The sequence below is a fragment of the Erythrolamprus reginae genome, chromosome 8, assembly GCF_031021105.1.
Source record: "Erythrolamprus reginae isolate rEryReg1 chromosome 8, rEryReg1.hap1, whole genome shotgun sequence".
Taxonomy (NCBI): Eukaryota; Metazoa; Chordata; class Lepidosauria; order Squamata; family Dipsadidae; genus Erythrolamprus; species Erythrolamprus reginae.
This window is the reverse complement of record NC_091957.1, coordinates 2,991,936-3,018,543: the sequence shown is the minus strand read 5'-3', so window position 1 is coordinate 3,018,543 and position 26,608 is coordinate 2,991,936. Positions and strand designations below refer to the sequence as shown.

At 42.4% G+C, this 26,608-nt stretch overlaps 2 protein-coding genes across 2 annotated transcripts in view; both read right to left on the bottom strand.

Annotated features, from left to right (window-relative positions):
- Window positions 1-4,781, bottom strand: part of CFAP77 (cilia and flagella associated protein 77) — a 55,816-nt gene extending 51,035 nt beyond the window's left edge. The window contains exon 1 of the mRNA XM_070758490.1: window positions 4,330-4,781. Within this exon, the coding sequence (XP_070614591.1) occupies window positions 4,330-4,524 (195 nt within the window). The 5' untranslated portion in view covers window positions 4,525-4,781. The remainder of the gene's footprint in view (window positions 1-4,329) is intronic.
- A 3,320-nt stretch (window positions 4,782-8,101) lies between these two features.
- TTF1 (transcription termination factor 1) lies at window positions 8,102-26,524 on the bottom strand. Its single transcript, XM_070758181.1, has 11 exons — window positions 26,386-26,524; window positions 22,745-24,996; window positions 21,253-21,482; window positions 19,912-20,097; window positions 18,200-18,278; window positions 16,621-16,751; window positions 15,187-15,409; window positions 12,734-12,820; window positions 11,101-11,166; window positions 10,087-10,172; window positions 8,102-8,697 (listed from the first exon to the last, which is right to left on the bottom strand). Exons 2-11 carry the CDS (start codon window positions 24,991-24,993, stop codon window positions 8,480-8,482), a joined length of 3,555 nt encoding a protein of 1,184 aa, XP_070614282.1. The 5' UTR covers window positions 24,994-24,996; window positions 26,386-26,524; the 3' UTR covers window positions 8,102-8,479.
- Window positions 26,525-26,608: the final 84 nt, after the last annotated feature.

Sequence of the window (26,608 nt, the reverse complement as noted above, 5' to 3'; positions counted from 1 at the left end):
GAAGAATGGAAGGAAGGGGAGAGAGAAAAGAGGGCAGGAAGAAGGAGGGAAAACGAAGGAAGGAGGGGTAGAGAGAAAAGGAATGGAGGGAGGGGAGGGAGGGAGGGGAGACAGAAAAAGGAAGTAGGGAGGGATGAAGGAAGAAGGAAAAAGAGAGAAAATAAAGGAAGAATGGAAGGAAGGGGGAAGAAAAAGAAAAGAGAGGAAGGGAAGGATAAGGTAGGGAGATAATGTTACAGAAAAAGGGAAAGAAAGACAGAAGGAAAGAAAGAAAGAAAGAAAGAAAGAAAGAAAGAAAGAAAGACTATGCACTAGACCAGGAAGTTCAAAATAATTCTTAAACCTTTTTTTTCTACCCAATGTTTATGGACCACCAGTATATATTATAACCAACACAACTGTATATGGATGTATGTTCATATGATATCTTGATTTTAGGAAGTCTTTGCCCCCCACCCCAGAGAAATATTTAGAAGCTGGTGCCCCCTCCCCTGAAGACTCCACTTAGTGCAATAGCTTATATTTTAATTTCTCAGAAATAAATGAGATTACTGAATACAAGACAACCATCCCTCTTGAAGGTTGATCAAAATATTGCCTCCCCATAACCTTTTCTCTTGGGCCAATTTTCTTTTTTAGAAGAGGGACCCCAGGTCCCTCAATCAAAAGCCAAAAGGAGGCTGTTGTTCCCCAAAAGACGCCCCCTACCGGTGGAAGCCCTTTCTACATGAAAGATTCCCCAGTTAAAAACCGATCTGAAAAAAGAAAGTGTGGAGATGCTGCCCTCTCGTGGCCAGAGAAGAAAAGTGCACAACACATTACGCTGCATGCATTTTATCTATCTATCTATCTATCTATCTATCTATCTATCTATCTATCTATCTATCTATCTATCTATCTATCTATCTATCTATCTATCTATCTTCTATCTAAGGAGACCTCACCTACAAAAAGATATTGACAAAATTGAACGGGTCCAAAGACGGGCTACAAGAATGGTGGAAGGTCTTAAGCATAAATGCCGGTTGGCGGGCCCCAGGGGGAGAGCCTTCTCTGTGGCGGCACCGGCCCTCTGGAACCAACTCCCCCCGGAGATCAGAACTGCCCCTACTCTTCCTGCCTTCCGTAAACTCCTCAAAACCCACCTTTGCCGTCAGGCATGGGGAAACTAAACATCTCCCCCTGGGCACGTTGAAGTTATATATGGTATGTCTGTATGTGTGTATGTTAGTACAGGGGATTTTCTTAAACTTATAATATTTTAATTAATTGGATTGGATTGGATTGTTTTTCACTTGTTGTGAGCCGCCCCGAGTCTTCGGAGAGGGGCGGCATACAAATCCAAATAATAAATAAATAAATAAATAAAACGTATCAGGAAAGACTTAATGAACTCAATCTGTATAGTCTGGAGGACAGAAGGAAAAGGGGGGACATGATCGAAACATTTAAATATATTAAAGGGTTAAATAAGGTCCAGGAGGGAAGTGTTTTTAATAGGAAAGTGAACACAAGAACAAGGGGACACAATCTGAAGTTAGTTGGGGGAAAGATCAAAAGCAACATGAGAAAATATTATTTTACTGAAAGAGTAGTAGATCCTTGGAACAAACTTCCAGCAGATGTGGTAGATAAATCCACAGTAACTGAATTTAAACATGCCTGGGATAAACATATATCCATCCTAAGATAAAATACAGAAAATAGTATAAGGGCAGACTAGATGGACCATGAGGTCTTTTTCTGCCGTCAGACTTCTAATCTATCACCTGTCTGTCTATCTGTCTGTCTGTCTGTCTGTCTGTCTGTCTGTCTGTCTATCATTTATTTATAATTATAACTTATTTATTTTAAGGATTTCTCAAACAAGATTTTTCCCTCTACGCATGACATTTGTCGTGGGAGAAATGCCCATCAAAACTCTATTTTTTCCTTTTTTTCTAGAAAGACAGAATGGTCCTAAATGAAATTGTACCTTTCCTTAAATGGGAAGTTTAATTTTACTTATTTATTGATTATTTGGACTAATATGCCAGCCCCCCATTCACAGAGGACTTTGGGCAGCCCCCAGCCCACCAGACATCAAATGCATCTGCTCTATTCTATTCTAATATCTCCGGGACCGCCTCCTGCTGCACGAATCCCAGCGACCGGTTAGGTCCCACAGAGTTGGCCTTCTCCGGGTCCCGGCGACTAAACAATGTCGTCTGGCGGGACCCAGGGGAAGAGCCTTCTCTGTGGCGGCCCCGACCCTTTGGAACCAGCTCCCCCCTGAGATTAGGTTTGTCCCCACCCTCCCTGCCTTTCGTAAACTCCTTAAAACCCACCTCTGTCGTCAGGCATGGGGGAACTAAAACATCTCCCCCTTGCCCATGTTGTTTTGCCGTTTGATTGATTGTCGCTGTGCCTGGTTTTTATATGTATATTGGGATTGTTTTATGAATTTTTTAAAATTTAAAATTGTAATTAGATTGGTGGGAATTGGATTTGTTACTATGTACTGTTTTTATTATTGTTGTGAGCCGCCCCGAGTTTGCGGAGAGGGGCGGCATATAAATCCAATAAATCTAATCTAATCTATTCCATTTCAATATTTTCTTCTCTTTATTCTATCCTGTTCTATTCTAATTCATTCTTCGCTTTACTCTTCTCTTCTCTTCTTTTTATTCTATCCTGTTATAATTCATTCTTCACTTCACTCTTCTCCTCTCCTCTTCTTTTCTTTTCTCCTCTCTTCTCTTCACTCTATTCTGTTCTATTCTATTCTAATTCATTCTTCACTCTTCTCTTCTCTTCTGCTTTAAGAACCAAACTCCTCCAATTGCACATATATCATGCAATTATGTGTATAGCAGTTTTGTTCATTAGAAAGGTCAAATACGGAAAGAATTACGGTGTAATCTTAAAGAGGGAGAGATAATTTTCTGCATAGCTAAAAGTCTCTTCTTTCTATTCCCCCCTTCTTTTTCTTTCTTTTTAACCAACTTTTTCCTTTGCTCTTTTCTCTTTGTTCAGTCCATACCGCTTTTATTATTGGCATTCTTCAATGCAGATGTTCCAGGAAACGCCGATTGTCACAAAACTTGGCGCAACCAGAAAACAAAACATCGCATAAACACACACCTTTCGCCGTTTCAAGACACCTTTCCCCACACTTCGGCCTTCCAAAGGCATGGGGGCCACGGTTCCCAAAATCCCCCAGGAGCATCCTGCTGGGAATTCTGGGAGTTGTAGTCCGAACAGCCCCGGAGAGCAGTTGGGATCAGCGGTTCCAAACAGCAAAAGATTGGCAGCATTCTGTGCTGCCCTCTAGTGTTCAAACGAGGGAAAGCAAGGTTTTTTTCCCCTTCCGCAGTTCGAAGTGGTGTGTTTTTTGGGGAGGGCTGAAAAGTTCACTGCACCTTTTCCATTGGTGGTTTTGCTCCTGTTGAGCTTTCTTGATGCTGGCTGGAGGGCAGAGAGACCCCCCCCCCTGCCTGGAAGGCCTCGGTTCTCCAGCTTTTATTTATTTACTATTATTATTATTAATTAAATTGATAAGCTGCCCAACTCTTTACAGGACTCTCCTTTAGCTTTAGAATTCATACCGTGCGCGTCTTAAAAAAACACAACTTATGACAACTTGGGAGGAGAAGGCGAAGCTCTTGGTTCCAAATCGGCATTGATCTCAGCCAAATTGGACCGAGGTTGGGTGACATGGTAGCATCTGAAGAACCAAAGCTTCCTTCCTTCTTCCCTCCCTCCCTCCATCCCCTTTCTCATTCTCCCTCCCTCCCTTCCTTCGCATTTCCTTCTTCCATTGGTTCTCACCTTCCTTCTTTTTCTTTCTAATGCCCCTTTTCTTCCCTTCCCTTCCTTCTTTCCCCCTACTTCTCCTTCCTTGCTTTCCTTCTTCCCTCCCCTTTTTTTTTCCCTCCTCTTCCTTCCTTGCTTCCCTCCCCTTCTTCTTACTTTTCCTCCTTCCTTCCTTTCCTTCTTCCCTCCCCTTTTTTACTTTTCTTCCTTCCCTCTTTCCTTTTTTCCTTCCTTCCTTGCCTTCTTCCCTCCCCTTTCTTTCTTTCCTTTTTCTTCTTTCCTCCTTCCTTCCTTCGTACCCACCCTCCTCCATTCCTTGCCTTCTTCCCTCCCCTCCTTTCTTTCTTTTTCTTTCTTTCTTTTTCCTCCTTCCTTCCTTCCCTCCCTCCTCCCTTCCTTGCCTTCTTCCCTCCCCTCCTTTCTTTCTTTCTCTTTCCTCCCTCCTTCCTTTCTTCCCTCCCCGACCCTTTCTTTATTTCTTTCTCTTCCCTTCCCTCCCTCTCTCCCTCCCTCTTCCCCCCCCCCCCTCCTCACCTTGGCAATGAGGTGGTTCTGCAGCATGCTCTCCCGGGCCACCCCGAGCCGCTCGTTCTCGCAGCCCGGGTACAGTTCCGCCAGGGTCATGGGGCGCCGAGGCGGTGGGCAGATCTGGCTGACGCTGCGCCGGCGGGGTAGGCCCACTTTGGCAGGGACATTCTTGGCTACGGGAGGGGCAACCACAGCAGCCATCCCTTGCTGCTGCTGCGGCTCCTCCAGGTGTCTCCCTTTGCAAGCTGGTGATGCTCCTGGGTCCCAATTCCTGAGGGACGTACCACTTGGGAGAGGAGGGGGGGCCTGCCAAGGACTGGGGGGCAGAGAAGGGGCACTGGCCCCCACACCCGAGCTGACAGCAGCCCCTGGAAGGGAGAAAGAGTTTGGCCCAGCGGAGTGAAAATTCAGCTGGTCCACAAATAGGGTTGTATTCTATCCTTCGGATTCAGTTGTCTTGCTCTCCCCCCCCCAAGAAGGCAAGGAATGGAAGAGGCCGGTTGTTATGGCAACCAGAATGCTAACAAAGTTCTAACAGCATCACCAGTCCAACTGAAAAAATGCGCAAAAGCATCTCGCCTGCCCAGCAATGCCGGCCAACCGCAGGCTTGCAAATAGAATTAACTCTGGATTGGCCTGGCTGGCTTTGGAGGGAGAGGCCAGCTCGTCCGTCCGTCCGTCGGGCTTCTCTTTCCTTTCTCTTTCTTTCCTTCCTTTTTTCTTTCTATCTTTTTTCTTTCCTTCCATCCGTCCTTTTTTCCTTCCTTCCCGACTTCCTTTTTTCTTTTTTCCTTTCTTTCCTTCATTTTTTCCTTCCATCCTTTTTCCCCCTTCCTTCCTTCCTTTTCTTTCCTTTTTCTTCTTTCCTGACTTCCTGTTTTCTTTCTTTTCTTTTTTTTCTTTCCTTACATCCTGATTTCCTTCCTTTTCTTTCTCTTTCTTTCCTTTCTGACTTCCTTCCTTCCCTCCTCTTTCCTGACTTCCTTCATTTTCTTTCTTTCTTTCCTTTTTTCTTTTTCTATCATTTTTTCTTTCTTCCACCCGTCCTTTTTTTCTTCCTTCCTTTTTCTTTCTTGACTTCCTTTCTTTTCTTTTTCTTTCCTTCTTGACTTCCTGCCTTCTTTCCTGCCTTCCCTTCTGACTTCTTTCCTCCCGTCCTTCTCTTTTTTTCTTTCTCTTTCCTTCCTTCCTATCTGACTTCCTTCCTTACATCCTTTCCTTCCTTCCTGACTTCCTTCCTTCCCTTTCTTTCTTTCTTTCTTTCTTTCTTTCCTTCTCTCTCTTTTTATGTATCGAGTTTGCAAGTTTTTCTAAATGGGAAGGAACCGCATTGAAATAAATGGAAGCATATAATAAAAATTTTGATGTCATGCTTGTCATTTTTGTAAGGCGACGTGGTGAGCAAATCTAAAAGGCTCTGCCCTCTTTCCCTTTTCCCCAATCAACCACGATCAATTTGTGAAGTTGGTTGGGCGAGAGCGAATCACCCAGCCGGTTTTCATGGCTAAGGCAGGACTAGAACTCACCGTCTCCTGGTGTTTGGCCCAAAGTCACCCAGTTAGCTTTCATGTCTAAACCAGGACTAGAACTCACCATCTCCTGGAGTTTGGCTCAAAGTCACCCAGCCAACTTTCATGCCTAACACAGAACTAGAAATCCCTGACTCCTGGTGATTGGCTCAACATTACCCAGCCAGCTTTCATGGCTAAGGCAGGACTAGAACTCACCATCTCCTGGTGAAATCAGAAAATAGCAGGGCTACCCATTTGGCATCATTTATTTATTTTCCCTGCAAGAGCAAATCCAAAAGGCCCCCGGTACCAGAGCTCCAGAGGCATTCGCCAAGGAAACGAGAAAGGATTAAAGATGAGATTTCTGCTTCAAGGAAGATTTCATTCATTTACTTATTTATTTAAAAAAGAATTTTAAATCAAAACCCCATGTACAAATAGTTTGGACCCACCAGGGGGCAAAAAACCCAACTCTTTTGATAAAATAAAATTTTATCAAATGAAATAAATTCAAATAAAAATTTAGTCCTTATGTGACTAAAGTCCTTGATAAATTTCAAATATAGGCAAAAGACAACACACACAACCCCCCCCAAAAAACAACAACCCACGATCCAACCTTGGAAGAACCCACATCGCCTTGTGCAATTTTAGCATTTAAGTCGAGCGTTACACTCCGTTCCCTGCTTCGGGTAACACTGAATTGAAAGATATACGAATGTTGAAAACTAGGCTTTTAAAAATTGTATTTTTTAAAATTATTATATTTCCTTATTGTGGTACGCTGCCCTGAGTCTGCTTGGAGAAGTCGCGGCTTATCAATTTGATTAAATAAAACAAATGTCACTTTTCTCCTACTTTCCGAGCATGAACTGGACAGAAGTCTAAATTAAGAGCCCTTTCCTGCATGGAGAGCTTAAAAACATAGCAACTTTTTTTTTGGAAAGCACCACCAGAATCCGGGGGTGGTGGTGGTGGTGGAGGTGTCAGGGAGAGAGGGAGGGAGGGAAGGAGAGAAAGAGAGAGAGGAAGGAGGGAGATAGCAAGAAAGAGGGAGGGAGGGGGAGAGACAGCAAGAGAGAGAGGAGAGAGGGAGAGAGAAAAAGAGGGAAGGAAGGTGAGAGCAAAAGAGAAAGAGGGGGGAGGGAGAGAGAAGGAAGGAGCGAGGGAGAGAGAGAAGAAAGGAGGGAGAGAGAGAGAGACAGCAAGAAAGAGAGAAGAAAGGAGAGTGGGAGGGTGAGAGCAAGAGAGAAAGAGGGGGTAGGAAGAGAGAGAGAAGGAAGGAGGGAGGGAGAGAGAGAGAAGGAAGGAGGGAGCGAGAGAGAGAAGAAAGGAGAGAGGGAGTAGAGAAAGAGGGAGGGAGGGTAAGAGCAAGAAAGAAAGAGGGGGGAGGCAGAGAGAGAGAAGGAAGGAGAGAGGGAGAGAAAGAAAGAGGTAGAGAGTGACGGGCAGAGCCCAGGCTGTCCGTCAACCCTCAGATGGAGAGTCAACATCCCCCAGGTCTGGAGGGGGCTGGTGAGGAAGAGGAGGAACAGCTGGGTCCTGTGCCTGACACACAGAAGGCAGAGAGGAGAGGAGAGCAGTGGAAATCTATGGGCCGGTCCTCGGGACGGAAGAGCCACCACTGCTAGTAAAGCCCCTACCCTAGCTCTGGGGTGCAAGGGTCTTTAAACTTGACAAGTTTAAGACTTGTGGACATCAACTCCCATGTCTGAGCTGGCATGACTTGGAGGAGGAATTCCACAAGTCTTTAAAGTGTCAAGTTTGACGTTTGTAAAAAAAAGTGTGCACGGTTATAAAAAGTATACATGTTTGTAAAAAAAGTATTATGCTACCCTGGTACAGTGATACCTCGTCTTACCAACGCCTCATCATACAAAATTTTCGAGATACAAACCCGGGGTTTAAGATGTTTTCGCCTCTTCTTACAAACTATTTTCACCTTACAAACCCACCGCCAACACTGGGATGCCCTGCCTCCAGACTTCCGTTGCCAGCAAAGCGCCCGTTTTTGCACTGCTGCGATTCCCCTGAGGCTCTCCTCCATGGGAAACCCCACCTCCGGACTTCCGTGTGTTTGTGATGCTGCAGGGGAATCCCAGCAGCACAAAAACAGGCGCTTTGCTGGCAACAGAAGTCAGGAGGTGGGGTTTCCCAGCGAGGGGAGCTTCAGTGAAATCGCAGCATCACAAAAACACGGAGGTCCGGAGGTGGGGTTTCCCATGGAAGGGAGCCTCAGGGGAATCCCAGCAGCGCAAAAACGGGCGCTTCGGCTGGCAAAAGGGGTGAATTTTGGGCTTGCACGCATTAATCGCTTTTCCATTGATTCCTATGGGAAACATTGTTTTGTCTTACAAACTTTTCACCTTAAGAACCTTGTCCCGGAACCAATTAAGTTTGTAAGACAAGGTATCACTGTATTTTTATTAAATAATATATTGCCACACTCTTTGGTTCAGAATACTTTTTTCCTTGTTTTCCACCTCCAAAATCTAGGTGCGTCTTATACCCCCCAAAATACGGTATTTTCCTCTCTTAAAAATAAGAGGCGGGAAGACAAGGAGAACTTTGCCCGTTCCGCAACAGCTGGGAAGTTCCCTGTCTCCTGCGTCCTATCGTCCATTAAGCAACGGGGGAGTAGAACCTCAGTCATCGGCCTGACTCGGTCCCGCCGCCTCTCCGTCGCTGCTCTCGTCCTCTGAGTTCAAGAGCTCGTCTTCTAGGATGTCTTGGAAAATGTCGTTGAAGCGGAAGGTCCTCTTGCACCTGGTTTCCTCCTGCACGCTCGTCTGTTTTTGGGACAGCTTCTCGAAGGTTTCCTTGAAGTTGGGCAGCGTCTCTTCAAAGAGGTAGTCGATAATTTCTAAGGGAAGAAAAGGACATTGCGTTCAACGGCGGGCAGGATCTCCACGGAGGGGTGAAATGCTAACCGGTTCGGCAGTGAAGGACCTCCAAGGGCATTGCGGGCACATCTGGCGGGTGTGCACGCACCCCTGTGCAAGATTCGGCTTCTGTGCATGGGCAGCAACCGATATCTTGAGTGAGGACATGTGCGTGAGTGAGATTTTGGCGATTTTCACTGATATTTTGCGAAAAACACCGAAAATCACATGAGCGTCCTTACACGATAGTTTGCTTACTGCGCATGTGCAGAAGCCAAATCTTGCGTGGGGGTGGGCGCGCGCGCATCAGGGATGTGAAGATGCGTGTGTATTCTGGAATTTCTTACTGGGACTGCACCGGACCACGTAACCAGCAGGGTTCGGCACTGACCTGTGCTGAGTGACTCAGGAGAAGCAGAGGAGCCTTCTCTGGATGCCCGAGTATGCAGGGCATCTAGGAGACATGAGCGGTTGGCTAAGAGGAGATTCACTCAGGAACAGGACTGCTGCCTATTGGGTCACAACTATTTACGAGTGAGCTGAGCCACGCCTTGTTGCAGAGAACACCGCGTTTCATTCTGGCTTTTAATTTCGTGATTGTCCGTCTTATGTTTGAAAGAATCTTTTCTGCTTTCAGAAAAAAATCCGGTCTTCAAGTTTATTCCTATGCATCTCCGCTTCTGACTATTTACAGCTGGGTAATTATTATTGTGCTTATCTCTCTTTCTGGGACTCTTGCCAGCGGATAAGTCTCTCCTTGCTCATTCCGGCAAAGACGTTTAGAGACTTGTACTTCATTAGAAAAACTTTACTTGGAATGTATGGAATATATTCAGCCCTCCTTAACAAACGTATCCCAGCCATACAAACTGAAACCAGACCCAGAACAACACAAGGCACTACCATCAATCACCTCACCAGACCCAAACCCACACCCGCCCTACAGATCAAATACAACCACCACCCAGAAGCCAAACTACAGCAGTGCCCCCAACTGTTGCAGCCCCCTCTGACACGCACACAAAGCAAGCTGACAAACACCATAAACATATGACCAGACCACAAACTCGCAGCCAAACCAAAATTGTTACACCCCAGACACACATTACAAAACAGCTAAGTAGCCTGCAAGCTCCAACTGCTCAGGATATCACACCCAATCCACAAACATCAACTAATCAGCATACATCAATTACATCAATGCCCCCAGGTGTTACCCCACTGACTCACCAGGAAGTTTCAACATAACTTGCAGCTACTGAGCCAGCACTCCACACCCACCCACCACTATTGATAGAGGGAAGGCAGCTCAGGTCTCGCTGTGTTTGCGAGGCTAACAGGAATCAAGGACAAGATCCGAAGAAACTCACCTGGGAAAGTTTTCTCATACCAGAAAGGAACGCATAATGTCTTGAGTTGGTAATATCTGTCTTTAATGTAATCCGGAGGGGCGTTTCTGGAAGGAGAGAATGAGAAAAGACGGGGGAAAAATCACAAGGTGTTGTGGTTAGCTCTGGCCCAGTTCCTGCCCCAAGGACTGTGGATGTGGGAGAGACATCCACATGCTGCAGGCCTGTTTTACCCCTGGTGGAATCTGATGATGAAGGCTCCTCTGACCAAGAAGACATGAGTGACAGGGAGGAGGAGAGTGGGGCAGACAGCTCAGAAGGAGATCAATTATCTAGCTCCTCCTTGGATTCGGAACAAGAGTTAATGATACAGCCACGCATGCGGAGAGCGATGCATAGGCAGCAACAACTGAGAGATTATTATCAAAGAAAATGAGGCCACCTGTGGTTGGGTGGGGCTGGGGTCATTAGTGAGGCTGCTATAAAGAGCAGCCTGTGGGTTTGGCCATTGTGGAGGATTATCTGATCCTTGTGTTTCATGACTGCTTTACTGACTTTGACCTTTTGTGTGCTGATTTTTCCCCGCTTTGAAACTAAACCAGGGCAAAGTGTGTTTCACTTTGTGAAAGAAGAAGGACTGTGAATTGCCTCACAGCTGCAAGATAAGTATCTCAGAACTGATAAGGGACTTGTATAAATTACCAGTTTGTTTGGAGATGAATGCTCTTGGCTATCCCAAAAGAGGGCTTAGTTTAAGTGAATTTTCATTATAAAGAACATTGTTTTGAATTTTCAAACATGTGTGTGTCTGAAATTTGTACCTGTGAATTTTTGGGAGGATTCTACCAGAGAGCCCGACAGAACACAAGGCTGCCAGCAGAGGGATGAAAAAAAGGAGAAAAAAAATTGGCCTGGTGTGATGGACAATCCACCATCAATTGTCAAATGTTATCTTTTATTTTATTTTATTCTTTTATTCTATTTCATTTCGTCTAGGCTGGTACAGGTTCCTTGAGGCTTATTCTAGCTGTTTACCCGACAATGTCAGCGATTCGCTCCCAGTCTATTTCATTGATGTCTGCAACGTTCAATTCATACAATCTGAAAGTCACAAAAATAAACCTTTATTAATACTTTAAAGGGTTACTCAAGACGTAATGGCTACCCACCCATCTCCTACGTTACCTTCTGTTAATCTTATCGCAAACTATGCATCTCCAATTGGCGTCTGTCTATTTAAATCAGGGATCCCCAAACTGGGCAACTTTAAGCCGAGTGGACTTCAATTCCCAGAATTCTCCAGCCAGCTTAGCTTGCTGGAGAATTCTGGGAATTGAAGTCCACAAGTCTTAAAGTTGCCAAGTTTGAAGACCTCTGATTTAAACCATTTAGCTATGGCAACTATTTAAATACGAGCCAGCTGTGTGCAGCCGCTGCCAAAAAAGCCAACACAGTTCGAGGGATAGAATTAAGATTGTGTGAAGGGTTAAGGCCATACTTGGTAAGACCACACATTACATCCAGTTTTGGTTGCCACGATGTAAAAAAAAGATGTGGAGACTCTAGAAAAAGTGCAGAGAAGAGCAACAAAGAGGATTAGGGGACTGGAGGCTAAAAACATATGAAGAACAGTGGCAGGAACTGGGCATGACTAGTTTGATGAAAAGAAGGACCAGGGGAGACATAATAGCAGTCTTCCAATATCTCAAGAGCTGCACAAAGAAGAGGGAGTTATTCTCCCTCTTCTTTGTGGCATCCATCCATCCATCCATCCTTCCATCCATCTATCTATCTCTTATCTATCTATCTATCTATCTATCTATCTATCTATCTATCTATCTATCAATCATCTATATCTATCTATCTATCTATCTGTCATCTATATCTATCTATCTATCTATCTATCTATCATCTATATCTATCTATCTATCATCTATATCTATCTATCTATCACTATCTATCTATCATCTATATCTATCTATCTATCTATCTATCTATCTATCTATCTATCTATCTATCTATCTATCTATATCTCTCATCTCTCTCTCTCATCTCTCTACCTATCTATCTACCTACCTATCTACCTACCTATCCTATCTATCTATCTACCTCCCTCCCTCCCTCCCTCCCTCCCTCCCTACCCACCCACCTACCTACAAGTTATTCTCCAAAGCACCTGAAGGTAGAATAAGAAGTAACGGGTGGAAACTAAACAAAGAGAGAAGCAACTTAGAACTAAGGAGATACTTCCTAACAGTGAGAACAATTAACCAGTGGAACAACTTGCCTTCAGAAGTTGTGAATGCTCCAATACTGGAAGTTTTTAAGAAGAGATTACATAACCATCTGTCTGGTGTAAGGTTTCCTGCCTAAGCAGGGGGTTGAACTAGAAGACCTTCAAGGTCCCTTCCTATTCTATTCTATTCCATTCTTATTCTTGGCATACAAGTCCAATTAAATGAATGAATGAATGAATGAATGAATGAATTCCATTCCATTCCATTCCATTCCATTCTTATTCTTGGCATACAAGTCCAATTAAATAAATGAATGAATGAATGAATAAATAAATAAATTCCATTCCATTCCATTCTTAGGCATCCATAAGCCCTTGCTTGAAAATACAACAACTGCTTTAAGTAAAAACATCAAGAAACTCTTTTCGCACCTTTCAATGAGGTCAATCTTAAACTTCAAGTTGCTCAGTCCGCGGAAGGGTGATTTCCCCATCATTTTCTTCGTTAGGATCGACATCCTTTAAAAAAAAAAGAAGAAAAAAGGAAGAAAACGCGAGTTATCACAAGCCAGTAGTAAGCACAACGGAGCACGAAGCTCCAGTTAAACCCAATTTCCTACTCAACGTCTCTACACGAGAATCTAACCAACGGACGGTCCAACACTAAATTGGTGCTGGGTAAGAATGGAAGAGAATTCAAGACTTAAAAGTGCTTTTGGCAACGTAACTATGCTGGGCTGCTTCCTACAAGGTCCCTTCCAACTCTGTTTATTTAATTTAATGTATTCAATTTATATGATTTCTTATGAATTGTTCTATTGCTGTTGTGAGCCGCCCCGAAGTCTACGGAGAGGGGCGGCATACAAATCTAATAAATAATAATAATAAATAATAATGATAGTTAATCTGATCTGATCACCTTGACGAAAGGTGTTCTCAACACATGTTAGGAAGGAAATGTGATTGGCATACAAATCACAAAATTACGAAATCCACCGCATACAAAGAAAATGCAATAAAAATGTTTTACAGGTGGCACTTGCCCCCTGCAAGGCTAGCCAAAATCTACACGAATCTCAAACCCAATTGTTGGAAATGTGGTGAGAAAGAAGGTTCATATTTTCATATGTGGTGGACCTGCAGGCAAGTTAAAGTAATTTGGCTCAAACTTCAAAAGTGGATTAAAGAAATAATTAAGATAGAATTGGAAATGAAACCGGAAATATTTTTGCTTGGTATTATTGAAAATCAGATGAACAAGGAACATTACTACTTGATACAACATTTAATAACATCAGCAAGAATAGCCATAGCACATAGAAACATAGAAGACTGACGGCAGAAAAAGACCTCCTGGTCCATCTAGTCTGCCCTTTTACTATTTCCTGTATTTTATCTTACAATGGATATATGTTTATCCCAGGCATGTTTAAATTCAGTTACTGTGGATTTCCCAACCACGTCTGCTGGAAGTTTGTTCCAAGGATCTACTACTCTTTCAGTAAAATAATATTTTCTCATGTTGCCTTTGATCTTTCCCCCAACTAACTTCAGATTGTGTCCCCTTGTTCTTGTGTTCACTTTCCTGTTAAAAACACTTCCTTCCTGAACCCTATTTAACCCTTTAACATATTTAAATGTTTCGATCATGTCCCCCCTTTTCCTTCTGTCTTCCAGACTATACAGATTGAGTTCATTTTGGAAAAATGAAAATATGCCAAAAGAACGGGATTTAATAAAAAAATGTTAGATTGTGCTGAAGCAGACAAATTAACAATGGAACTGAAAGAAAAAGGAAAAACAAAATACTACCAAATATGGGAAGAATTTTACATCTGGTTAAACAAAAGAACATCTCTTTAAGTGCTGCGAGATAAAGAAACAATTTAAATAACAAGTTTTCTTAAACAATTAACACAATTTTAGTTTTATTTATTTGATAAGAATTTATAACATAAGAACTCAATTATAACAATATACAACCTAAACCACTGGTCTTTACACCGCCAAGAATTTTTTTTAAAAAAAGAGAGGACGTCGTCAACAGTCCCTACTACAGGAGAAGAACATACCTCTTGCTTGTTTTTTCATTTTTTTTATGTAAATGTATTGTTTGTCGTTATTGTCTCATTGTATACAGTGATCCCTCTATTATTGCGAGGGTTCCGTTCCAAGACCCCTCGCGATAATCGATTTTTCGCGATGTAGGGTTGCGGAAGTAAAAACACCATCTGCGCATGCGTGCCTTTTTTCTATGGCCGCGCATGCGTAGATGGTGGAGTTTGCGTTCCCCGCCGCCCACGCAAAGGGGAAACCCCGATTCGGCTCCTCGCTGCTGCTGCGCTACCGAGCAGATCAGCTGCTGGGCGGCCGAAGGCCGCCCACGCAAAGGGGAAACCCCGGCTCCTCGCTGATGTCTGCCGCTCGCCCGCCTGCCAGCAAGAGGGGGAAGACCCAGGGAAGGTTCCTTCGGCCGCCCAGCAGCTGATCTGCTCGGCGCAGCAGCAGCGAGCAGACGAAGATCGGGGTTTCCCAGCCGCCCACGCAAAGGGGAAACCCCGGCTCCTCGCTGATGCCCCCACTCGCCCGCCCGCCGCCCGCCGCCCGCCAGCAAGAGGGGGAGAGATAGAGAAAGAGAGAGAAGGAAAGAAAGAGATGAGAGAGGGAGGAAGAGAGTGTGAGAGAGGAAGAAGCAAGAGAAAGAGAGAGAGAAAGATACATGAGAAAGGAAGGAAGAGAGTGACGTCATCGGTGGAAAAATCGCAATATAGCGTTTCGCGAAGCTCGAGATCGTGAAACTCGAGGGATCACTGTACAGTATATGTAAATAAAAATTATTTTTTTAAAAAAATAGAAAGGAAATAGGACACCCCGCGAAATCTCACCATTTCTTTTTACACTGTCGCCAGCCACGGGTTTCAACCTGGGCGGCCACTTTCATCCAGCCGATGTTCTTGTAGAGGTTCTCCCGCTGGAGGACCAGGGCTCCCTGGGTGTCCCGGTTCTCCAAGGCCGAATCCAAGCCCTTCACCCTGGTCTTCAGGATGTCTCTCATCGTCTGGAGGAGCCTGGAAGTCTCTTCTTCCGTCCAGGGGCCAATGTTGGAATCTGCGCACGTATTCGGGGACACACACACGTGAAAGAAAGCAAGACAGAGACAAGAGGATGAACATCAGGGTATGTGAGGCCTCGACTTGGGAAAAGTCTGTTGAACAAGTACCATTTCCCCTCCAAATAAGACACCCCCTGATAATAAGCCCAATCGGGCTTTTGAGTGCATGGCAATGAGGCCAAAAGCTTATTTCAGGGTTCAGAAAAATATAAGACAGAGTCTTATTTTCGGGGTAACATGCTATCTCCCCCCCCCCATCCATCCATCCACCCACCCTGTTTCCCCTCCAAATAATACCTCCACTGATAATAAACCCAATCAGGCTTTTGAGTGCATGGGTTTATTTCAGAGCTAAAAAATATATAAAACTGGGCCTTATTTTCGGGAAACACAGTATCTCCCCCTATCTCTATCACTCCTATCTATCTATCTATCTATCTATCTATCTATCTATCTATCTATCTATCTATCTATCTATCTATCCATCCATCATCTATCTTCTTTATCCTATCTATCTATCGTCCGTCCGTCCGTCCGTCCGTCCATCCATCCATCCATCCATCCATCTATCTATCTAATCTCTTTCTCCCTCTCTGTCATCTATCCATCCATCAATTCAACCACCCTGTTTCCCCTCCAAATAATACATCCACTGATAATAAACCTAATCAGAATTTCGAGTGCAATGGCAATAAGGCCAAGAGTTTATTTCAGGGTTAATAAATAAAATAAAATAAAATAAAAATAAAATAAATAAAATAATAAAATAAAATAGGAATAGAATAGAATAAAATAAATAAAATAATAAAATAAATTATATATTTAATTAAAAGTATATATATATAGGCCAAAATGGTGCCATCCTAGTCTCCCTTAATTTTAAAATTTCAGCAAAAAACATGTGATACATATATATATATAAAATATCCTTATTTTTGGGAAACATGGTATCTACCTACCCACCTACCTATACATATATCACCTATCATATCTATCTATCTATCTATCTATCTATCTATCTATCTATCTACGAATTTTGATCATGCGGCTACACGCACGCGCTCATGTCGCTTTTTCCCAGTGCTGTTGAGACTTTGAATGGCCACTAATTGAATGGTTGTAAATCAAGGATTCCCTGCGTAGAGAATGTGGAGTCCCGAAGAGGGGTGGGAGGAAAGGGAGGGAGTAGAAAGAGAGACCAACCCACCCTCTGCCAGCTGCGCGTATTTCAAGGCGATCGAGTGGCTGCTTCGGTTCATCAGCTCCGAGATTTTCTTCCAGTTATTGCCATACATGGCGTGGTACTTAAACAACTTTTTCAGTTCTTTCTTTGTGTACCTTAAAAAAAACCCAAAAAAACCCATGTCAGGAGAATTGAAGCCATTGCTCTTGCCTTGAGATGACCTCGGTTTTAAAAAGACGTTTCATGAGCCAACATCACCAGTGCTAGAAGGGAGTGAGGTTTATTTATTTATTTATTATTTATTATTTGGATTTGTATGCCGCCCCTCTCCGAAGAGGTTGGGGAAGAGGAGGAGAAGGAGGAAGAAGAAGATGAAGAGGGGATGATTCTGGGAAACCTGAAGCGCTCTGAGCTTCCTTGTTTCCTTGGAGACATTTCATGACCCAACTTAGTGACATTACCAGTGCGAGTAGGGAATTATTATTATTAATTGGACTTTTATGCCGCCCCTCTCCGAGGACTCGGGGCAGCTAACAACATATAATGAACAATATACAATATTTTAGATAATAATAATAATAATAATAATAATAATAATAATAATAATAATTTATTAGATTTGTATGCCGCCCCTCTCCGGAGACTCGGGGCGGCTCACAACAATAATAAAAACAATATTGTAGCGAAACAAATCTAATATTAAAAGAGAAGCACATAAAACCCTATCATATTTAAAAACCAAACAACACATACATACCAAACATAAAATATAAAGAGCCTAGGGGAAAGGTGTCTCAACTCCCCCATGCCTGGCGGTGTAGGTGGGTCTTGAGTAATTTACGAAAGACAAGGAGGGTGGGGGCAGTTCTAATCTCCCGGGGGGAGTTGATTCCAGAGGGCCGGGGCCGCCACAGAGAAGGCTCTTCCCCTGGGGACCGCCAAACGACATTGGCAATCCAATTAATTAGATTTAAAAGTCTAAAAAAACCCCAAAACATAAAAAGAAAATCATTCCATTCTCTCAACACATTCATTGGCCAGGGGGCAAGACTCATAAATGAGTCTTAAGACGAGGGTGGGGGCAGTATAAATCTCTGAATCTAGAGGACCGGGGCCCCCACAGAGAAGGCTCTCCCCCTAGGCCCCGCCAAACGAATGCTAGTTTGTCTTCAGTCTTAGCCACAATTAACCAATGGGACTGTCTGCCTCCAGAAGTTGCGAATGCTCCAACACTGGAAGTTTTTAAGATGTTGGATAACCGTTTGTCTGAATTAGTGTAGGGTTTCCTGCCTAAGCAGGGGGTTGGACTAGAAGACCTCCAAGGTCCCTTCCAACTCTGTTATTCTATTCTATTCCAGTATCTCAGGGGCTGCCACAAAAGAAGAGGGAGTCAAGCTATTCTCCAAAACACCGGAGGATAGAACAAGAAGCAATGGGTGGAAACTAAACAAGGAGAGAAGCAACTTAGAACAAATTAACTATCTGTTAATTGTTCTCCGTGTCAGGAAAAGTCTCCTTAGTTTTAGGTTGGCTCTCTCCACATCCTACAAAAAAATTGACTTCTGCTAAAGAACAAGATTTTATTTTTATTTTTTCTCCTTACCGTCCGTTATAATTCTGAGGGTCAAACATTTTCCGGGCTCGATAATAAACAAGCCTCCAGGGCCGAGCGATACCCTGAGCTGTGGAGGAAACAATGGGAAGCGTTAGAAACTCGTACGGATGACTCAAACGAAGCAAGCAAAACAAGATACAGAATTTACGCCTTCGACATTATTGCAGGGTAGTTTTCGACTTACAACCGGTTCATTTAGAATAGAATAGAATAGAATAGAATAGACACACGAATTTGTCTTGGTGCATATGCTCTCAGCATACATAAAATAAAATATACATTTGTCAAGAATCATGTGGTACAACACTTAATGATCGTCATAGGGGTCAAACAAGCAATGAAGAAACAATATTAATAAAAAATCTTAGGATACAAGCAACAAGTTACAGTCATACAGTCAACATGGGAGGAAATGGGTGAAAGGAATGATGAGAAAAACTAGTAGAATAGAAGTGCAGATTTAGGAGAAAGTCTGACAGTGTTGAGGGAATTATTTGTTTAGCAGAGTGATGGCGTTCGGGAAAAAACTGTTCTTGTGTCTAGTTGTCTTGGTGTGCAGTGCTCTGTAGTGACGTTTTGAGGGTAGGAGTTGAAACAGTTTGTGTCCAGGTTGCAAAGGGTCAGTCAATATTTTCCCCACCCTCTATTCTATTCTATTTATTCTATTCTATTCTATAGTTGTAGGAATTGTTTCTTTCTTCCACATTTGGGCATATATCATTCTTGACGCCGTTTTTAAATGAAGAATTAAGTATTTATCTTCTTTTGTAAAATGTTGTCTGATTATACCAAGTAGAAATAAACCTTCTGGGATTTTTTTTTTTTTTTGGAAGACATTTCGCTTCTCATCCCAGAAGATTCTTCAACTCTTCTTCTCTCTTCTTCGGAGCAGAAGAAACTTCTGGGATGAGAAGCGAAATGTCTTCAAAGGGAAAAAAAAAGTCCAGTTGCCTCTTGAGGGGGGGGGGGAGCACTGAATAATTCGGGAACAACTACCGGAAAGAAAGTCGGCAAAGAAAGTGGAACAAAGTAGAGAATTGGATAAATGAAATAACAAAGGAGAAGATCAAAAAATCTCCTGAACTCTTTTTTGGGGGGGTATTTCAAATACAAAGTATAAAAAAGAAACTTATTATTTAATAATACATATATTGGTTGCGGCTCGAATAGTATTCCCACAGAAATGGAAAGAAAAGACAATACCAAAAGATACTGAAGTATTTTAAAAAATTATAGAATGTGCAGAACTAGATATGATGACTAAACGTTTAAATAATCAAACTGAAAAAGAATTTTATAAAATATGGAATAAAGTATATGACTGGTGGAATTTTAAAAATGGTATTAACAATTAATTATAATATAGAATGAAATAGTAAATAGTATTACTAATAACTTTTTCCCCTTTCCTTTTGTATAAGCATAGAATATTTTAAAATGTAAAGAAATTTAATTAATAAGTTTAATATCAAAAATATAGAGATAAATTTAACAAGAATGTAACTTACATGTGTGGCATTTCTGCTTTGATCTGATTACAGTTAGGATTTTTTATAATTTTGTATTAGACTTCTACGACAAGCGGAGCAATGGTAGCTCCTTAAATGTTTAGTGTATGTCCTTGTTTGTCCTTTTGAAAATTCAATAAAAAATATTTTTTTAAAAAAAAAGAAAGTCGGCCAAAAAAAATATGCACTCACAGATTCTTTCGCAAAACGAATATCGGCATTTCAACCTCTTGATTTCGGCTTGCTCCTCTGGAAACCGGTGGGTGAACAGGAGCTTTTCGGCCGTCTCAATCCCACTTTCTTCCAAAAACGCCTCGACATTTTGCGTTAGTAGTTTGTTTTCCGCTTGGGAGAAGACACCAAACTTCACAGCCAGCCCTGCAAGACAGCAAAAAAAATAGGAAAACGGGAGAATGAAATAAGGTCCAAATAGAAAAGTTATAGGCTAGTTTTATAATCGGCCGGCTGTCTTTTCTTTAAAAAAGAAAAGGTATTTTATAGCAGTGATGACGTGAACTGCTAACCTCAACACGCGTTCATAGAAACGTAGAAGATTGACGGCAGAAAAAGGCCTCATGGTCCATCTAGTCTGCCCTTATACTGTTCCCTGTATTTTATTTTAGGATGGGTATATGTTTATCCCAGGCATGTTTTAGGATGTATGTATGTTTATCCCAGGCATGTTACAGTGCATTTACAAACCACGTCTGCTAGAAGTTTGTTCCAATTAATCCAATTAATATGGTTAAAAAGACTTAAAAGAGACTTTAAAAACTGCAATATAATTTAAAAGCATTCGTTTAAAAGCAAAACCTAGAGGATTGATAGAAGAAAAAGACCTCCTGGTCCATCTAGTCTGCCCTTATACTATTTCCTGTATTTTATCTTAGGATGGATCTATGTTTATCCCAGGCATGTTTACATTCAGTCACTGTGGATTGACCAACCACGTCTGCTGGAAGTTTGTTCCATGCATCTACACCTCTTTCAGTGAAATATTTTCTCACCGTTGCTTCTGATCTTTCCCCTGACTAACCTCAGATTGTGCCCCCTTGTTCTTGTGTTCAATTTCCTATTAAAAACACTTCCCTCCTGAACCCTATTTAACTAACATATTTAAATCTTTCGATCATGTCCCCCCTTTCCTCTAGACTCTACAGATGGAGTTCATGAAGTCTTTCCTGATCAGTTTTATGCTTAAGACCTTCCACCGTTTTTGTAGCCCGTCTTTGGACCCGTTCAATTTTGTCAACATCTTTTTGTAGGCGAGGTCTCCAGAACTGGACACAGTATTATTCCAAATGGGGTCTCACCAGCACTCTATATAAGGGGATCACAATCTCCCTCTTCCTGCTTGTTATACCTCTAGTGATATCAGTCCACTAAATCAGAGTCCGCTAAATTAGAATTTTCCCATCGTCACATTTTACAGACCAAAGGTCCTATTTGGTCCTCTTTCCTTATTCGGTCTGCCTCCTCCCTTTCCCAGCCGAGTTACTTTTACTGTCGCATTTGCGACGGTTAGCAGCTCACCCTTTTTCTTCAGCTCCTTAAACCGAGATAGATCTCGCGTGGCCAGCTGCCTGATTGCAGAATCCGACAGCGTTTTCGCCCGAGGGATGTATTCTTCCAGTTCTTTCCTGGCATTCTCCAGTTGTTCCTTCTCCAAAGCATACACATCCTCTTCTTCTTCTTCCTCCTCTACAGAGGTTTCGGAAGGGCGCGAAGATCGGAGCCTCCTACCCGTCTGCGACTGATCCAATCTGTTGGGAGATCAAGACTGGACATTGGGGAGTTTGCAGTATCCTTCTCCCCGGAGTGGGCAGGGAATGGGAATCAAATATCCTAAATCACACTTCAAATCACTAATTATTCCATCTGTCTAAATTTTAAAAAATTAAGAAAAAGGGGGGGAAAAACCTTGATATAAAAAAGCTGAAATCTAATTTTCAATAGCTAATTTCAATCTAAAAAAAAAATGACAGACTGAGCAATTTTTCTCCATCTTTCAATTCGGATCATCGTTTTCTTAAATCTTAAATTCCATTTCAAACCTAGTTTACAATTTATTATTATTATTATTATTATTATTATTATTATTTATTGGATTTGTATGCCGCCCCTCTCCGCAGACTCGGGGCAGCTAACAACAGCAGTAAAACAGTACAACAAAATCCAATACTAAAAAAGAGTTAAAAACCCATTATATAAAAACCAATCATACATACAAACATACCATACATAAAATTGTGAAGGCCTAGGGGGAAAGTGTATCTTAGTTCCCCCATGCCTGGCGGCAGAGGTGGGTTTTAAGCAGCTTACAAAAGGCAAGGAGGGTGGGGGCAATTCTAATCTCTGGGGGGAGTTGGTTCCAGAGGGTCAGGGCCACCACAGAAAAGGCTCTTCCTCTGGGTCCCGCCAAGCGACATTGGTTGACGGGACCCGGAGAAGACCCACTCTGTGGGACCTAACTGGTCACATACTATCTAATACTGCCCCATCTGCAATACAAGTTTAGTATGAGGACTAGAGAAAAGCAACAGAGCAACAACTCCACCTCGCTGTCTTGAACGTGAGTGGTGCACACAATGACCCATCGCCTACCTCATCGCACCAGAAGCTCCCCAAAGACATCCTTCCAAATCCTACCATCTCTTCTAATCTAGATGAAGACAAACTCAGAGGTACAGTGGTGCCTCTACCTACAAAGGCTTCTACTTATGAACTTTTCTAGATAAGAACCGGGTGTTCAAGATTTTTTTTGCCTCTTCTCAAGAACCATTTTCCATTTACAAACCCAAGCCTCCGAAACTGTAACCTGAAAAGGCAGGGAGAAGCCTCTGTGGGGGCTCTCTAGGAATCTCCTGGGAGGAAACAGGGCCTCCACCCTTCCTGTGGTTTCCCCAATCGCACACATTATTTGTCTTTATATTGATTCCTATGGAAAAATGGCTTCTTCTTACAAACTTTTCTACTTAAGAACCTGGTCACGGAACGAATTAAGTTCATAAATAGAAGTACTTACTTGGTGTTAACCTCCGAGATGGGCGATTTCGACGGTGATCGATATTGTTTCTGTTCACGGTCCCCACCGGATGTTCCTTCCGTCTCCAGATCTATCTGAGTAGCATCGGAATCCTCAGCGGTGGGACAATGGCTTCCTTCTTGACCGTCCCTTGTGAGAAGGTCCACCGGTGGTCCCTCAGAGAAGGATAAAGGTGAGGAGGCAAAGAGATCCACCTGTGTGTCTATCGTTTGGTCAAGGTCCATCTGATCTTCTCTCTGGGAACTTGCGGCCTCAGCGTTCTCTTTCGCAGGTCCACGGACATTCCCTCTTTGTTTCCTTTTCTTCTTCTTATGAGATGACCTATCAATGACACTTCCGTTTTCCAAGTCCTCCTTCTGAGAAAGCTTGCTGGATTTTTTGGAAGTTGATGGGGTCTCAAACACATCACCAACATCACCCCCATTTTCCAAAGCCTTTTTGTGGGACAGTTTACTAGATTTTTTGGAAGTTGATGTAGTCCCAAACTCACCACCAACATCACCCTCATTTTCCAAAGCCTTTTTATGGGACAGTTTACTAGATTTTTGGGAAGTTGATGGAGTCCCAAACACATCACCAACATCACCCTCATTTTCCAAAGCCTTTTTATGGGACAGTTTACTAGATTTTTGGGAAGTTGATAAGGTCCCAAACTCATCACCAACATCACCCTCATTTTCCAAAGCCTTTTTATGGGACAGTTTACTGGATTTTTTGGAAGTTGATAAGGTCCCAAACTCATCACCAACATCACCCTCATTTTCCAAAGCCTTTTTATGGGACAGTTTACTGGATATTTTGGAAGTTGATAAGGTCCCAAACGCATCACCAACATCATCCTCATTTTCCAAAGTCTTTTTATGGGACAGTTTACTGGATTTTTGGGAAGTTGATGGAGCCCCAAACACATCACCAACAGCACCCCCAGTTTCCAAAGTCTTTTTATGGGACAATTTACTGGATTTTTTGGAAGTTGATGGAGTCCCAAATCCATCACCAACATCATTCTCATTTTCCAAAGCCTTTTTGCGATAAAGTTTACTGGATTTTTTGGAAGTTGATGGGATCCCAAACTCACCACCAACATCATCCTCATTTTCCAAAGCCTTTTTATGGGACAGTTTACTGGATTTTTTGGAAGTTGATGTAGTCCCAAACTCACCACCAACAGCACCCCCATTTTCCAAAGCCTTTTTATGGAACAGTTTACTGGATTTTTTGGAAGTTGATGGAGTCACAAACTCATCACCAACAGCACCCCCATTTTCCAAAGCCTTTTTGCGAAACAGTTTACTGGATTTTTTGGAAGTTGATGGAGTCACAAACTCATCACCAACAGCACCCCCATTTTCCAAAGTCTTTTTGCGAAACAGTTTACTGGATTTTTGGGAAGTTGATGGAGTTTCAAACTCACCACCAACAGCACCCCCATTTTCCAAAGCCTTTTTATGGGGCAGTTTACTGGATTTTTTGGAAGTTGATGTAGTCCCAAACTCACCACCAACATCACCCCGATTTTCCAAAGCCTTTTTGCGAAACAGTTTACTGGATTTTTGGGAAGTTGATGGAGTTTCAAACTCACCACCAACATCACCCCGATTTTCCAAAGCCTTTTTGCGAAACAGTTTACTGGATTTTTGGGAAGTTGATGGAGTTTCAAACTCACCACCAACATCACCCCGATTTTCCAAAGCCTTTTTGCGAAACAGTTTACTGGATTTTTGGGAAGTTGATGGAGTTTCAAACTCACCACCAACAGCACCCCCATTTTCCAAAGCCTTTTTGCGAAACAGTTTACTGGATTTTTGGGAAGTTGATGGAGTTTCAAACTCACCACCAACAGCACCCCCATTTTCCAAAGCCTTTTTGCGAGACAATTTACTGGATTTTTGGGGAGTTAATGGGTTCCAACCCTCATCATCACTGCCATGGTTAAATCTGTGTTTCATCTTCGTTTTCTTCTTCTTGGGCACAAAATTATCTCTTTCAGACTCATCGGTCAGCTGAGTCTCTGGGACAACACAGAAATCGTCAGAGGTTTCCAAAGTGGATTTTTTCTTCTTACGCTTTTTTGTACTAGTCCCAGAATCTTCTGTGTCCTGGGAAGAATAGAATGTCTGAAAGGAGGACAAAATTGGTGGTCTGTGCTTCCATGACTTTCTGGCTTCCTTTCCGTAGTTGGACTGTTGTGTGTCCTCCACCAGGAAGATATCAGCCTCGCTCATCATTCTCTTTAAAAAAAAAGCAAGGAGAGAGGTAGGTTAAAACTCACACTCTGTTAAAAAAGAAAAATTACAATGAGCCCTTGGCTTATGACAGTGATGGCGAACCTTTTTCGGTTGGCATGGGGCCAAAAGGGAGTGTGCGCGTGTTCTAGCATGCAGGTATGTGTGCACACCCCATCCCTACCCCCCATGCCTGCGCATCTCCCCCGTGCTTCCCTGGCTGACAATCCCCTATCCTCTCTCCCCGCGCATAAGCCTCACTGAAGCCTGCAATGGTGAAAAAAAACCCACTATCAAATGATTTTGTGTTTGATTGGGTATGAGTGAATGGCATTGGGGTTTTAGCATGTTTTAATTTAGATTTCCACTTGTTACATATCATTTTTGTTGCAAGTTGCCTTGAGTCTGAGGAATAGGGCGGCATAGAAATCTATCTATCATCTATCTATCTATCTATCTATCTATCTATCTATCTATCTATCTATCTATCTATCTATCTAATATATCTACCTATCTAATATATCTAAAGATATCTATCATATCTATCTATCTATCTATCTATCTATCTATCTATCTATCTAATATATCTAAAGATATCTATCATATCTATCGATTTATCATATCTATCTATCTATCTATCTATCTATCTATCTATCTATCTAATATATCTAAAAATATTTATCGTATCTATCGTATCTATCTATCTAATATATCTAAAGATATCTATCATATTATCGATCTATCATATCTATGTATCTATGTATCTATCTATCTATTTATCTATCTATCTACCTACCTACCCCATTCTCTCTCTGTGTGTCTATTTCTACCTATCTATCTCTATCTTTCGATCTCTCTCTCTCTCTACCTCCCTCTCTATCTACCTACCTACCTACCTCACTCTCTCTCTATTTCTACCTATCTATATCTATCTATCTAACGATCGATCAATTGATTGATCTCTATCTATCTATCTATCTATATCTCCATCTCCCTCCCTCCCTATCTATCTATCTATCTCCATCCATCTATAAAAGTAAGAAAGAAAGAAAGAAAGAAAGAAAGAAAGAAAGAAAGAAAGAAAGAAAGAAAGAAAGAAAGATGTATGTTGAATGTGGAGAAAAAAAATAATCTGGGCAAAAAATAAAAATAAAATGAAGTCTCCTTGCAATGCAGCTCTCAAGGGGTCTTCCCCTCCGCAAGACACGGTACCTAAACACGACACAAGAAATAAATTGCAAAATTATGCACACGCCCACACCTGTGCCATGATGGATCACATCACGCTCCCTTTCCAAATAGAATTGTAGGCATGCAATTGTATTTGCAGAGAGCAAGTATAGTTGCATGCCTGCAATTTGCAAACATTAGACAGTGATCATTCCTGATACTTACACGCTACCGGGGCTTAGGATGCCTCCCCCACTCAAACAATAATAACAATAATAATCATAATAATTCCCCAAGAGAGAATTCAGCAGGCAAAACTTCCCGGCTTCTTCTTCCTCTACTGGAAACATGCTGCCTGGCTGAACTTCCGGCTCTTTTTTTGGCCACTTCCTCCTCTCAGCTGAGGGAGCATAGAGGAGGCAAGGCAAGAGCGTCCCCCTGCTATTTC